Source organism: Arachis stenosperma, chromosome 3 (assembly GCF_014773155.1).
Source record: "Arachis stenosperma cultivar V10309 chromosome 3, arast.V10309.gnm1.PFL2, whole genome shotgun sequence".
NCBI classification, from domain to species: domain Eukaryota; kingdom Viridiplantae; phylum Streptophyta; class Magnoliopsida; order Fabales; family Fabaceae; genus Arachis; species Arachis stenosperma.
The window spans coordinates 126,716,510-126,732,243 of record NC_080379.1 but is presented as its reverse complement, the minus strand read 5'-3'; the positions used below and the strand labels follow the sequence as shown (position 1 = coordinate 126,732,243).

The 15,734-nt window shown below is 38.3% G+C and overlaps 1 protein-coding gene across 1 annotated transcript; it reads left to right on the top strand.

The window, feature by feature from the left end:
- The first annotated feature begins 5,829 nt into the window (after positions 1 to 5,829).
- Positions 5,830 to 6,390, top strand: LOC130966677 (protein FAR1-RELATED SEQUENCE 5-like). Its single transcript, XM_057891498.1, has one exon. The coding sequence runs from the start codon at positions 5,830 to 5,832 to the stop codon at positions 6,388 to 6,390; it is 561 nt and encodes a 186-aa protein (XP_057747481.1).
- The last annotated feature ends 9,344 nt before the right edge of the window (positions 6,391 to 15,734 follow it).

Genomic DNA, 15,734 nt, shown 5'->3' with positions numbered 1-15,734 from the left:
AAGTCATCCATGAAGACTTCCAGAAATTTCTCTACCATATCTGAGAAGATGGAGAGCATGCACCTCTGAAAGGTTGCAGGTGCATTGCACAGACCAAAAGGCATCCTTCTGTAGGCAAATACGCCAGAAGGGCATGTAAATGCTGTATTCTCTTTGTCCTGAGGATCTACTGCAATTTGGTTGTAGCCTGAATAGCCATCCAAAAAGCAGTAATAATCATGACCAGCTAGTCTTTCTAGCATTTGATCTATGAATGGTAAAGGAAAATGATCCTTTCTGGTGGCTGTATTGAGCCTTCTGTAGTCAATACACATACGCCACCCTGTGACTGTTCTTGTAGGAACCAGTTCATTTTTTTCATTATGGACCACTGTCATGCCTCCCTTTTTGAGGACAACTTGGACAGGGCTCACCCAGGGGCTATCAGAAATAGGATAAATAATCCCAGCCTCCAGTAATTTAGTGACCTCTTTCTGCACCACCTCCTTCATGGCTGGATTTAGCCTCCTCTGTGGTTGGACCACTGGTTTGGCATTATCCTCCAACAGGATCTTGTGCATGCATCTAGCTGGGCTAATGCCCTTAAGATCACTTATGGACCACCCAAGAGCTGTCTTGTGTGTCCTCAGCACTTGAATCAGTGCTTCCTCTTCCTGTGGATTTAAAGCAGAGCTTATAATCACTGGAAAAGTTTCACCCCCTCCCAGAAATGCATATTTCATGGATGGTGGTAGTGGTTTGAGTTCAGGTTTGGGAGGTTTATCCTCCTCCTGAGGAATTTTCGAAAATTCCTTTGTTTCCTGTGGTTCTTCTTGATCAGGCTGAGCATCCTTGAAGATGTCTTCAAGCTTTGATTCTAGGCTCTCAGTCATATTGATCTCTTCCACCAAAGAGTCAATAATGTCAGCGCCCATGCAGTCATTTGGTGTGTCTGGATGCTGCATAGCTTTCACAGCATTCAACTTGAACTCATCCTCATTGACTCTCAGGGTTACTTCCCCTTTTCGTACATCAATGAGAGTCCGTCCAGTTGTTAGGAAGGGTCTTCCTAGAATGAGGGTTGCACTTTTGTGCTCCTCCATTTCCAGCTCCACAAAGTCAGTTGGAAAGGCAAATGGCCCAACCTTGACAATCATATCCTCTATTATGCCTGATGGATGTTTAATGGAGCCATCAGCAAGTTGGAGGCATATCCTGGTTGGTTTGACTTCTCCAGTCAACCCAAGCTTTCTGATAGTGGATGCAGGTATTAGATTGATGCTTGCTCCAAGATCACATAGGGCTGTCTTGGTGCAAGCGCCTTCTAATGTGCATGGTATCAGAAAGCTTCCAGGATCTTGAAGCTTTTCTGGTAAGCTTTTCAGAATGACTGCACTGCATTCTTCAGTGAGAAACACTTTTTCAGTTTCTCTCCAATCCTTCTTATGACTTAAGATTTCCTTCATGAACTTAGCATAAGAAGGTATTTGCTCAAGTGCCTCTGCAAACGGAATCTTTATTTCAAGAGTCCTTAGATAGTCTGCAAAGCGGGCAAATTGCTTATCCTGTTCCGCTTTGCGGAGTTTCTGAGGATAAGGCATCTTGGCTTGATATTCTTCAACCTTAGATGCTGCAGGTTTATTCCTTACAGAAGTGGTTGAAGAAGCCTTTTTAGAGGGATTACTGTCAGCACTCTCAGGTGTCTGATCCTCCCTTGGCGTCTGAACGCCAAGATTGGGTGGAAAATGGGCGTTTAACGCCAACTTTTCCCCCTTTTCTGGCGTTTGAACGCCAGAACTGGGCAAGGAATGGGCGTTTAACGCCAGCTTTCCTTCCCTTTCTGGCGTTTGAACGCCAATAACATTCCTCTCTGGGCTCTTACTGTCCTCAGAGGGATTTTGAACAGTGGTTTGGTTATCCTCTGTCAATTGTTCTTTATCTGATTTTTTACTCTTTGGAGTGATGTTGTTCAGTGTCTTCCCACTCCTTAATTGAACTGCTTGACACTCTCCTGTTATCTGTTTAGACATCTGCTGTTTTGCTTGATTCAACTGCAGTTCTATGTTCTTGTTAGCAACTTTAGTTTCATGGAGCATCTCTTTAAATTCTGCTAACTGTTCTGTCATCAGGAATAACTGTTGATTAAGCTCAATCATCTGTTCCTGAGGATTAGGATCAGTGACTACTGCCATGACATCCTCTTTTGGGGAGAACTCATTGCTAGAGTATAAGTGTTGGTTTCTAGCAACAGTGTCTATAAGCTCTTGAGCTTCTTCAATTGTCTTCCTCATGTGTATAGATCCACCAGATGAGTGGTCTAAAGACATCTGAGCTTTTTCTGTAAGCCCATAGTAGAAGATGTCTAACTGTACCCACTCTGAAAACATTTCAGAGGGGCATTTTCTAAGCATACCTCTATACCTCTCCCAGGCATTATAAAGGGATTCATTATCCTCTTGTTTAAAGCCTTGGATGTCCAGCCTTAGCTGTGTCATCCTCTTTGGAGTGTAAAAATGATTTAGGAATTTGTCTGATAACTGTTTCCATGTCTTAATGCTTGCTGTAGGTTGGTTATTCAACCACCTTTTAGCTTGATCTTTTACAGCAAATGGAAACAGTAATAGTCTGTAGACATCCTGATCCACCTCTTTATCATGTACTGTGTCAGCAATTTGTAAGAACTGTGCCAGAAACTCAGTAGGTTCTTCCTGTGGAAGACCGGAATACTGGCAATTTTGCTGCACTATGATAATGAGTTGAGGATTTAGTTCAAAGCTGCTTGCTTTGATGGGAGGTGTACAGATGCTACTCCCATATGCAGCTGTAATGGGGTTAGCATATGACCCCAGAGTCCTTTTGGACTGATCAATCCCACTTATGTCCATAATGGACAAAAGGGAAATGATAATGATTGCAAACAGATAAATTTTTTTTTTTAGTTAGACGAAAAAAAATAAAATAAAACAAAAGAAAATTAAAATAAAAATTCGAAAATCAAAAAGAAAATAAGATCAAAGCAAATTGAGAACTGAATCAATTAGTTAATTAAAAAGATTTTGAAAATAGCAATTAAAAAGATATAATTGAAAAATTTTTATGAAAAAGATTTTATTTTTGAAAAGAGGAAAGAGAAAAACAACAAAATGATACCAAACTTAAACTTTTCAGAAAATCAAACACTAATTTTCGAAAATTTTAAGGGAAAAACACAAAGAGGACACCAAACTTAGAATTTTTACGGATCAAAAAGAGACTAAAGACATGCAAATTCGAAAAATTAAAAGAAAAACAAAAGCAAGCAATTGACACCAACTTAAAATATGAAACTAGACTCAACTAAAAGACTCTAACCCAACAAAAATAAAACAGTCCTAATCTAAGCAACAAGATAAGCCGTCAGTTGTCCAAACTCGAACAATCCCCGGCAACGGCGCCAAAAACTTGGTGCACGAAATTGCAATCACACTTTGCAACCCCGCACAACTAACCAGCAAGTGCACTGGGTCGTCTAAGTAATACCTTACGTGAGTAAGGGTCGATCCCACGGAGATTGTCGGCTTGAAGCAAGCTATGGTTATCTTGTAAATCTTAGTCAGGATATCAGAAATTATCAGGATTGATTGTGAAAAGCAAAAGAACATGAAATAAGTACTTGTTATGCAGTAATGGAGAATAGGTTGAGCTTTTGGAGATGCTCCATCTTCTGAATCTCTGCTTTCCTACTGTCTTTCTTCATCAAACACGCAAGGCTCCTTCCATGGCAAGCTGTATGTAGGGTTTCACCGTTGTCAGTGGCTACCTCCCATCCTCTCAGTGAAAACGTTCCTATGCTCTGTCACAGCATGGCTAATCATCTGTCGGTTCTCGGTCAGGCCGGAAGAGAATCCATTGATTCTTTTGCGTCTGTCACTAACGCCCCGCCTGCTAGGAGTTTGAAGCACGTCACAGTCATTCAATCATTGAATCCTACTCAGAATACCACAGACAAGGTTTAGACCTTCCGGATTCTCTTGAATGCCGCCATCAGTTCTAGCTTATACCACGAAGATTCTGGTTAAGGAATCCAAGAGATATCTACTCAATCTAAGGTAGAATGGAGGTGGTTGTCAGGCACACGTTCATGGTTGAGAATGATGATGAGTGTCACGGATCATCACATTCATCCGATTTAAGAACAAGTGATATCTTAGAACGGAAGCAAGCATGATTGAATAAGAAATAGTAGTAATTGCATTAATCCATCAAGACACAGCAGAGCTCCTCACCCCCAACCATGGGGTTTAGAGACTCATACCGTGGAAAGTACACAAAGAAACGTGTAAAGTGTCATGAGGTACAGATACAATGTCAAAAGATCTTATTAATAGTAAACTAGTAACCTAGGGTGTACAGAAATGAGTAAATGACGTAAAAATCCACTTCTGGGTCCACCTAGTGTGTGCTTGGGCTGAGCAATGAAGCATTTTCGTGTAGAGACCTTTTCTGGAGTTAAACGCCAGCTTTTATGCCAGTTTGGGCGTTTAACTCCAAGTTTTATGCCAGTTCCAGCGTTAAACGCTGGAAATTCTGAGGCTGATTTTCCACGCCGGTTTGGGCCATCAAATCTCGGGCAAAGTATGGACTATCATATATTGCTGGAAAGCCCAGGATGTCTACTTTCCAATGCCGTTGAGAGCGCGCCAATTGGGCTTCTGTAGCTCCAGAAAATCCACTTCGAGTGCAGGGAGGTCAGAATCCAACAGCATCTGCAGTCCTTTTCAGTCTCTGAATCAGATTTTTGCTCAGGACCCTCAATTTCAGTCAGAAAATACCTGAAATCACAGAAAAACACACAAACCCACAGTAAAGTCCAGAAAAGTGAATTTTAACTAAAATCTAATAAAAATATACTAAAAACTAACTAGATCATACTAAAAACATACTAAAAATAATGCCAAAAAGCGTACAAATTATCCGCTCATCAGGGTAGCAGTCACTAAGCATCATTGAGCCAGCGGTGGCGTCATCATCGTTAAAGGAAGACGTTGTGGTGGTTGCCAAAGTCACTGTTAAAGGGCATGTCCACGAACAAAGATTTGGATAGAGGGAGAGAGGCAGGGAATTTCCCGACCAAACTGCAAACCTATGGCGACATAATGTTTGTAGCATTTTGTAGTTTTAATTAAGTTGTTTGTTTTGGATTTGTTAATGAATTTGGTAAAAGACCAGGGTCGATTTTTAATTCGAAGGCAGTAATTAGAATGTTAAGTGTGGGTTACATTTTAGTGTCAATGAATTAAGAGTCATAACATTTTTATTAGTGTTGTTTATTTAAAAATGATTATACGACATAGATATGATTATGTGTTTGGAAATTTCCATTAGAAATATATGCATACGACGTATTTTTTCTTTTGTGGAGTTGCAGTTTGCAATTAACTCTAGTGATGGATTTGGAAAAATTGGAAGGACTGAAAGTGATTGCAATGGCAATGAAGAAATGGAATATGATAATGGAGTTACACCACGAAGCATTGATGATGATGATGATGATGAGGAGGGTTTAAGTGATGATGTGGAGGAGGAGGTTTATACTAATGTCGATTTAGTTGGTAAGATGAGCGCAGAGGATATAATGAAGAAGGTTTGGGTAATCTATGAAAGATGTGTATGAGTTTTATAGGGTATATGCAAAGTATAATGGATTTGGGATACAGAATGGTGACTCTGGGAAAGATTGTGAAGGTAATTTGGTGAGATATATTTTTTTTTACAATAGGAAAGATTTGAGAGATACCAAACACTATAACAAATAAAGTTGATAGACGGAGGGCTCACAAACCTGAGACATGGACCAATTAAGAAGCGAAGATGTCAATATATCTTGATAAAAGCGAACAAACTTGGAAGGTCAAGAAGGTTATCTTGGAGCTTAACCACGAGTTAACTCATGTTGGCATGGTTCACATGATTGCAGATCACTGTAGTATGGCGAATGTCGCAAAATCTCAAATAGATAGAGTGAATGTACATGGGATCTCAACTTCGAAGATAGTTGGTTACATGACGGGTATGGCTGGTAGGTACTCTTTGGTTAGCTTTTTGAAAAATGATGCATATAACTATGCTGACAAAAGTCGACGTAAAAAGATTGTAGACGATGACGCGAACGCTACTATAGGGTATCTGGAGGGTAAGGCTATTGCGAATCACATGTCAATTATGAGATACAACTTAATCAACGATCGAAGACTAGGGAATCTAATTTGGGCTGATGGAGGTAGTGGAGTTAATTACCAATATTTTGGTGATGTACTGGCTTTTGACTCTACGTATAAGAAGAACAAGTATAGGCGACCGGTTCTAATATTTTTTTTGTTCAAACAACCACAAGCAAACAACTATCTTTGGGTTTGGGATTTTCATGGATGAAAGTGTTACATCGTATTGGACGTTAGAGAATTTGTTAGAAGTCATGTGTCAAAAAAAGAAAGTTGGTTAAAAACTATCCAAAAACAGAAATTGCCAAATTTCCAAAAAGTTCATAAGCCATTTTAGTTTATACATTGATTTAATACCTCCCAACTATCCCAAATCACTTCTTTACTTTCAACTAAGTTCAAGCCTACTTAATTTACGCATTACGACTCTAATTCATCATTATCACATCTCAATTCATTAATTCCTCTATTCTAACAATTCATTACCAAATTTCTATATACTCAGTTACATAATCATCATCTCAACTTCATGCATAAACATTCAATGCATTCCATCAACTTACAAAGCTGACCTTTCACAGCCTCTGGCCCAAAATTCACCAATTTAATTCATAAATCATAAACAACTAATCACCAACCAAAATCAAATTCAATAATTCATCTATTATAACGTTTCAATTCCAACCAATAAAACAATTCAATCTTATTCTGAAGGGCATCTAGTTTAGGACTTCATGTCACATTACATGGTATTTAAATGAAACTTAAACCGTACCTCTAGGAAGCCAAAATCAAACCCTCAATTCTTGAATTTCACCAAGCATAAGCTCCAAGTTTACCTCCACCAAGCTCAAGCACCACCTATGATCAACTAAATGCCTCTCATATTCAATCTACACTATTTTCACATATTATACACGTTATTCAATCACTAGGGCTTTATAAAATTTTATGAATACATGAAAAAGTGTTTCTTACCTTTATCCACTGAATATTGGAATGGAATCCACTTAAAATCTATGTTAGAGCACCCTTAATGAACCAAAATCACAAGATTTCAAAACCCACTTTACCAAAAATGCAAATTTTGAAAGGAATAGAGAAATGGACAAGGAATTTTGATATTCTTACTAATTTGTTTGGATAGAATTGAAGAGGATTTTGATATGAACGTATGGCCATAAACGGATTGTCAATCGGAGCTCTGGATCAAAAGTTATGATCAATTGAAATTGGAAGTGAATAGTGAAACCTTTGGTTCTTCTTCTCTTCTCAATTCACGGTGCTCTCTCTCTCTCTCTCTCTCTCTCTCTCTCTCTCTCTCATGCTGAAATGGGAAGTGCTAAGTGACTTTGGGGAGTTTATATATGTGGGCTTGGGATCAACATGGGTTCGATTCACTCGTTTTAGCCCGTTGGCTCAATTTTGGGTCAAAACCTTTAAGATTAACATTTTAATTCATATTCTAAATATTTTTATTTTTTCAAATTATAAATCTTAAATTTCCAAATCTTCACTTTTATTTTAATTTGTTAACTATCAATTTATTAATTACAATTTAATTGAATTTTACAGTGATTACTACTTGTCTGATGTCCATAAAGACCTATGCAACAAGGGTATACACTAGGAAAATATTTAGTGATGTTAGGAAACAAATAGAGGGTTGACAATGATGAGAATTCTTGTATAGTTTGGAATCGATCAAAACAAGAATAAATTCATTGGTAGCATAGTCCAAACCAACAATGAATTCTCACAATCAAATGTTAAATTCAAATTAAAGTAACCGAGATCAAGAGTAATTTAACCTCGGGTCGTCTTCCCTAGGAGTTGCAATTAAGTGTCAATCATTGGCTATGGAGGAAATGAGGGATTGGGAATTCAAGAGAGGCAAGGAATGTAAATGGGAAGAAATTAAATGAACATGCAAGGAATTAAAAGGAAAGCAATTAAAAGCAATGCAAATGGAAATTAAATACTAAAAAGGACTCTTGGCAAGAAGTGGGTAATTAAGGATTCCTATCCTAGTTATGGACCACAGACATGGGAATTGTGTGGAATTCATCCCAATTAGTCAATCCTACTTGAGAATTAGGCAAAAGAGCATAATTGATTCCAATCCCTAAGTCCTAAGTCAACACTAGTGGGTCACTTAGAGTCAAGAGAAACCAAACCAATTAACAATCCTCACACAAAGCGGAATGGACATCCACAACTCAATTTCACCCAAACACCCAATTTCTCAACCAAGAGTGTGAAAACTAAACATGCAAGAAATTAAACATCAAAGCAATAAAAGTCAAAGCAATTAAATGCAAGTAAAGGAAACTTCAAGTGTAAGAAATCTCTTGGCAAGTAATTGAGAGCTAAGGCTACCTATCCTAACCATTGACCACAAACACATGATGATTATGAAGAGTTAATCCTACTTAGTTAATCCTACATCGAGGATAAGTCAAATAGGCATAGTTGATTTCAATCCATAAGTCCCATGTCAACACTTAGGGTCACATAGAGTCAATGGAGACCAAATCAACTAACTACTCTAATGTATCAACAAGAATAGACTTCAATGACTCAAGAGTCACCAAAGTCATCAATTTCAAGCCAAGAGTGGATGAAAACAATGTAAAAACTAAGCCAAGCATTTTATCAAACACTTGGTGTGCATAGAAATAAAATAATATTAAATTGCATAGAAAATAAAATCTAACTACCAAAAGCAAGAAAATAATAACAATAACTAAAGAAAGCAATAAATGAACATAAAACATAAATTGCATTAAATGTAAATTAAAATAATAAAGTGTCATAAACATAAAAGAACAAAAGAAATGAAATAACAAAATAGAAGGAAAGAACAAAGATGCAATAACAATAAATGACAAGGAAAAGTAAATGAAAACAAGAATTAAAAGTAGAAATTGCAAGAAATTAAACTAAAAAACCCTAATTCTAAAGAGAGGGGGGAGCTTCTCTCTCTAGAAACTAAGAGAAAAACATGTAAAAGCTAAACCTAATTCCCCCCTTCATTCCTCTTCACTTTGGCCTCAAATAGCTTCAGAAAATGAGTTGGACTGGGTTTTGGAGGCCCAAGATTTGCCTCCAACGATTTGCATTAATGAGCTCACGTGCATGCAGTCGTGCGTACGCACAACCTACGGCGCGTACGCACGACCCACGGCGCGTACGCACAGTTGCGCAAAATTCCCATCGTGCATACACATGACATTTGGTGCATACGCATCCTTGCACGAAGTCACCGTTGTGCATACGCACGCATCACTGTGCATACGCATCTTTGCAGCAGCTTCCAAACTTCATTCCCTTCATGATTTCTCCCCTTTTGGATGCTCTTTTTTCACTTCTTCATCCCAAACTTGCCTTGAAAACCTGAAATCACTTCACAAATGCATCAAGGCACCAAATGGGATCAAAGTGAATAAAATTTAGCAATAAAAAGGTCTAAAGAGCATGTTTTCACTTTCAAGCACAAATTAGGAAGACATCATGAAACTTTGCTATTTCAATGGATAAATGCAAGAAAGGTTGATAAAATCCACCCAATTAGAGCAAATAATTATCGTAAAATGTAGATTCATCAAGGGTGTAGAGGTGGTCAATTTTGTCATGAAAAGACGATGCTTGAACATGACGGTATACATGCTTGAGGAATATGGAAATCCTTATGTTCATATAATATCCTTATTTGATAGAAATTCCAGAAAAGTTGATTGCCAGTGCAGGTTGTGGATGAGAAACGGAGTTCCATGCAGTCATATGTTCTTCATAATGAAGGTTGGGCATCTTATGGAGGTTCCAAAATGCTTGGTTTTAAAGAGATGGAAAATTAACGCGAAGTCCCCTTTGGAGTATGTCAACAACAAAGAGGATGATAGTGAATAGGACTTCTTGCTTCGACATGGCGTGTTACACGCCGCATCATATTGGCTCTTTTATCTTGGAGCATAGAGATTAAGCATGTTTTGGAAAGCTATGACAGGTATTCTTGTGTTAGGCATTGGAAGAGGAATATCATGTATTTGATGGTGCACCCACATCTGCTGCTGGCAACGGTTCGATCCGGGATCCATTAGTGGCTAAAACCAAGGGTGTCAGAAAGCTTCCGAAAAAGGGTTGTGGTGGAAAGCAGAGGAGATGTAGTTCATACAAAAAGGCTGGCCATATAAAGAGACACTTCCCTGAGGTTAGGGATCGGATCACAAAAAAAACATGGCTAGGTCAACAGTGGACGAGTTTGATGGGGATGAGCGCCAGGCCGATTGTGTACACACGCAAGCAGAGAAAAAGTCATCGTGATTTTTTTGTCTTATCTTTTATTAACAAAAAATGGTTAGTTCATTATAAGAAAAATCCTGAGGGTATAAACCTTGTCGATAACCAGTTACCGTCAAATTTTTTCGTCTGACAGTAATTATCGTCAGATTCTGTGACGGATTACCCACCCGAAAAACTATTTGGTTACCGACAGATTTTTCCAACGGTAATGTTGGCACCGCAATATCTTCTTTTCTACACTATTACTGTCAGATTATTCCCTTGAAAAATCCAATGGTAATCTCAATTTTATTTTTTTAAATATTGTGATGCATTTTTTTTCAATTTTAATTTTAATATTTATTTAAATTTATTTTTCATACAATTAGTGGTCAATTTATCAATAATAGAAACCAATTATGTAATATTAAATATTACATATTCAAATAAATTAAAAGTCAAATAAATCAAATAAATACAATGAAATAGTAAATAAAAGCCCTAATCAATAAAGATCATCGTAGTCGTCGTTGTTGTCGTCGTCATTCCCATGGTCCTGCTGAGGCGGCGAAGAAGGCAGTGATGTCTGTGTCCCACCAACAGCACTGCTGCCACTAGCAGGGCTGATGCCAGTTGTGCGCATTTGAGCCTAGTACACCTCCATCTGAGCCTCCATCTACTGAAGCCACTCCACTTGCCCCCTCCACTCCAACCTGAGATCATTCATGTCTGTCATATGTGTGAGGATTTGCTGATACCTATTTCGAGTCTCGATCAGCTCCTGAGCCTGTTCATGAACACTACAGGTGAGTGATGCATGAGCATCTTTAGTTGTTTTCTTCATTATTTCCTTGAATAAAGTTGGTGAATTTCTTGTTATAATTGAGATTTTTGTGCTTTAATGAATATTTTTTTAATTGCTTTGAGCTTTAATATGTTTAGGAAGTTCAAGCGAGAACAAAGAGGAAGCAAACTCAGTGAGGAAGGAAGAATCGAGGCAAAGAAAGATAAGTAGAGGAGAAGTGAGCAAAGGCCAGATGCTTATTGTGCCACACACTTATACGCCATCCACACGCCAAGACCACCTTCACCCTCCAGGCACAAGGGCGTGCCACGCCCTCCCATGACTTGCCACATTGGGCCAAGTCCCAGGGAACCACTAAGGAGGCAAGCTCGAAGGCATGCCACGCCCTCACACCACCTACATGCTGAGCCAACACCCTTCGAAGGTGTGTGACACCTTACATGCCACATCCACGCCAAGCCACACGCTCTCGTGCTGTCCATTAACCACCATCAAAGGCTTGCACACCATCCTACACTCCTTCACACGCCAACGACCATGTTCCTCCCAGGAAGTAAGGGCGTGCCACGCCCTCTAAACCTTCAACATGCCTTCGACCATGCCCTCCACCTCCATGCAAGGGCATGCCACACTGGGACAAAGACCAGGAAGCTTCCATGCCTTCCAAGTCTCTCAAGTGCATGCCCATGCACGCCATGCACACGGCCATTCTCCACTTCTTGGGCCGAATTCCATTGACCTCCAAAACACCTTGGCAAGCCATTCCACTTCCACCATATGCCACACCACTTCACATCAAGCCTGAGATCAAAGTTGCAAGCCCACGATTTCAACAAAATAACACACCAAGTTTTGAATCTCAATTAGAAAAGGGAAGATCCCTCTTAGTTTTAAATTAATTAGGAAAAGATTTGATTAGATTTGGTTTGATTTTGTTTTGAATTTGAAAGTAGGTTTAGGTCAAAATTTAAATAAGTCCAAGAACTATTCCACAGACATCTCATCGAGGGACCTTATTTCACAATCCTAGTTTTTATTTTCTCTGCCCTATGAGCAACTAATCTCCTCTGATAAGGTTAGGAGATCTGTTTATCTCTTTTATTGATTATTAATCTAAGTATTTTATTTTGTTTGAGGTTTATGCTTTGGTCTATTTCATGATTGAGTTTTCGTTCTTCATCCCTAAAGATTATTATTGTTACAAAACTGGTGCACAAAATTGTTATCACTAGGCATGGCTCTAAAAACTTGATGCATAATACCATGATTCACACATCTCTTCACAACTTCACACAGCTGACCAGCAAGTGCACTGGGTCGTCCAAGTAATACCTTATGTGAGTAAGGGTCGATCCCACGGAGATTGTCGGCTTGAAGTAAGCTATGGTCATCTTGTAAATCTCAGTCAGGCAGATTCAGATGGTTATAGAGTTTTGATAATTAAAAGATAAATAAACATAAAATAAAGATAGAGATACTTATGTAATTCATTGGTGGGAATTTCAGATAAGCGTATGGAGATGCGTTATTCCTTCAGAATCTCTGGTTTCCTACTATCTTCATTCAATCATTCATATTCCTTTCCATGGCAAGTTGTATGTTGGGGATCACCGTTGTCAATGGTTACCTCTCATCCTCTCAATAAAAATGGTCCTCTACGGTTTCTGTATGGCTAATCAACTGTCAGATTTTTTGTCTCGGATGAAAAATACCAGGCACAGCTACCGCATGGCTAATCAGCTGTCGGTTCTCGATCGTGTCAAAATAAGATCCAATGATCCTTTTGCATCTGTCACAATGCCCCACAGTCACGAGTTTGAAGCTCGTCACAGTCATCCCTTCCCAGATCCCACTCAGAATACCACAGACAAGGTTTAGACTTTTCGGATATCAAGAATGCTGCCAAATGTTTCTAGCCTATACCACGAAGGTTCTAATCTCAGATTTAGATGCCCTATTGTTAGAGGGGAAATGATGTGAATTGTTGATTAGAAACCCAAGAGTTACACACTCTAGGTTTCGCAGGTAGAACGGAAGTGGTTGTCAAGCACGCGTTCATAAATTGAGAATGGTGATGAGTGTCACGGATCATCACATTCATCATGTTGAAGTGTGAGTGAACATCTTAGAATAAGAATAAGCTTGAATTAAATAGAAGAACAATAGTATTTTGCATTAATACTCGAGGAACAGCAGAGCTTCACACCTTAATCTATGGTGTGTAGAAACTCCACCGTTGAAAATACATAAATGATGAAGGTCCAGGTATGGCCGAATGGCCAGCCTCCAAGTCTAAGGAAAAATGTTCCAAAGATGATCTAAGGATAATCTAAAGATGTCAAAGATCCAAAAGATGTGAGTACAATAGTAAAAAGTCCTAGTTATACTAAGCTAGTTACTAGGGTTACAAAAATAAGTAAATGATGCAGAAATCCACTTCCGGGCCCACTTGGTGTGTGCTTGGGCTGAGCATTGAAGCTTTCATGTGTAGAGACTTTTCTTGGAGTTAAACGCCAGTTTTTATGCCAGTTTGGGCGTTTAACTATAGCTTCTATCCTGTTTCTGGCGTTTAACGCCAGAATAGGGAAGGAAGTTGGCGTTTGAATGCAGCTTGCGTCGTCAAAACTCGAGCAAAGTAATGACTATTATATATTAATGGAAATACCAGGATGTCTACTTTCCAACGTAATTAAGAGCACGCAATTTGGATCTCTGTAGCTCAAAAAAATCCATTTCGAGTGCAGGGAGATCAGAATCCAACAGCATCAGCAGTCCTTTTTCAGCCTCTGAATCAGATTTTTGCTCAAGTCCCTCAATTTCAGCCAGAAAATACCTGAAATCACAGAAAAATGCACAAAATCATAGTAAAGTCCAGAAATGTGAATTTTTCTTAAAAACTAATAAAAATATACAAAAAGTAGCTAGATCCTACTAAAAACTACCTAAAAACAATGCCAAAAAGTGTATAAATTATCCGCTCATCACAACACCAAACATAAATTGTTGCTTGTCCCCAAGCAACTGAAAATCAAATAGGATAAAAAAGAAGAGAATATACAATGAATCTCACAATATCAATGAAACTTAGTCCCAATTAGATGAGCGAGACTAGTAGCTTTTTGCTTCTGAACAGTTTTGGCATCTCACTTTATCCTTTAAAATTCAGAATGATTGGCATCTATATTTTGGATAGTGTTATTGATTCTCCTAGTTCAGTATTTTGATTCTTGAACAAATCTACTTTATGAGTCTTGGTCGTGGCCTTAAGTACTTTGTTTTCCAGTATTACTACCGGATACATAAATACCACAGACACATAACTGGGTGAACCTTCTCAGATTGTGACTCAGCTTTGCTAGAGTCCCCAGTTAGAGGTGTCCAGAGTTCTTAAGCACACTCTTTTTGCTTTGGATCATGACTTTAACTACTCAGTCTCAAACTTTTCACTTGGACAGCTTGATTTTGCTGCTTAGGCCAAGATTTTATTCCTTTAGGCCCTTGACGTGGTGGAAATTGGTAGATTAAGAAATTAATGTAAGAGATACATTGCAAGTACAGTTCTTAACCAACAAAAATCTGCTCATCAATTTAGACGGGTTGTCACAAAATTAGAATAAAAATACTGGGAGTATAAGTCCCAGGTCGTCTCCCAACGAGTTACAGAAAGATGTGCTATTTTATCAATCAGAGGTTTTCCAAAATGTTTTGAGTTTGATAAACAGGAAATTAAATCAGAGAATTTATGTAATTCAAATAAAAACCTTGACCGGGAGAAGATTAATCGGAAGTTCTATCCTTGTTGGATATCTCTCAAGATCAATTGATAATTGAAGGTTGTCTCTACTTAGTTATCCTTTACTTAGTAAAGGAAAGTCAAGTAAGTTGGAAGTCTACTTCTATTCACAAGTTCTAATCCTCTCCCTTGGGAAGGATTAGCGTTAGTGACTAGAAAGCCAGCCAACAATAAACCCAATTACAATTTAGCTCTTGAGTATTCCAACTCAAGATTCTCCTTTTAATCAACTCCCAATCAAGTTAGAGAACTACTCCATTATCATGAATGTAAACTTCACAAAATTGAAAAGGGAAATAAAAAAAGACGTGATAGACAATAATAAAAAAGATCAATTAAAATAAAAAAGGTTCTTGTATTAATAAATTATAAAAATAATCCAATTGTAACTCTGGACAAATTAAGGATATGAAAGAGTAAGCGAAAAGTAAGAAAACAAACTAGAATGATGATGTCTTGGCGGAGGTAATAACTCTTCTCAATATCCCAATCCAAAAAGCAATAAAACAAAATTCTAAGAACTATGAATGTGTAGAGAGAAAACCTATAGGAGGAGTAAAATCAGATATAAAAAACTAAAAACTAAAATTATGTGGAATGAGAGTTGTCCTTAGTCTCTGTATGTTCCCTGGCTCTAATTTGCGTTTTTGGGCCGGAAACTGGGTTAAAACGCGGC

What these genes read in the sequence shown, in the direction of transcription:
- LOC130966677 (XM_057891498.1), top strand. Translation starts at nt 5,830, where the DNA reads ATGTCAATATATCTTGATAAAAGCGAACAAACTTGGAAGGTCAAGAAG.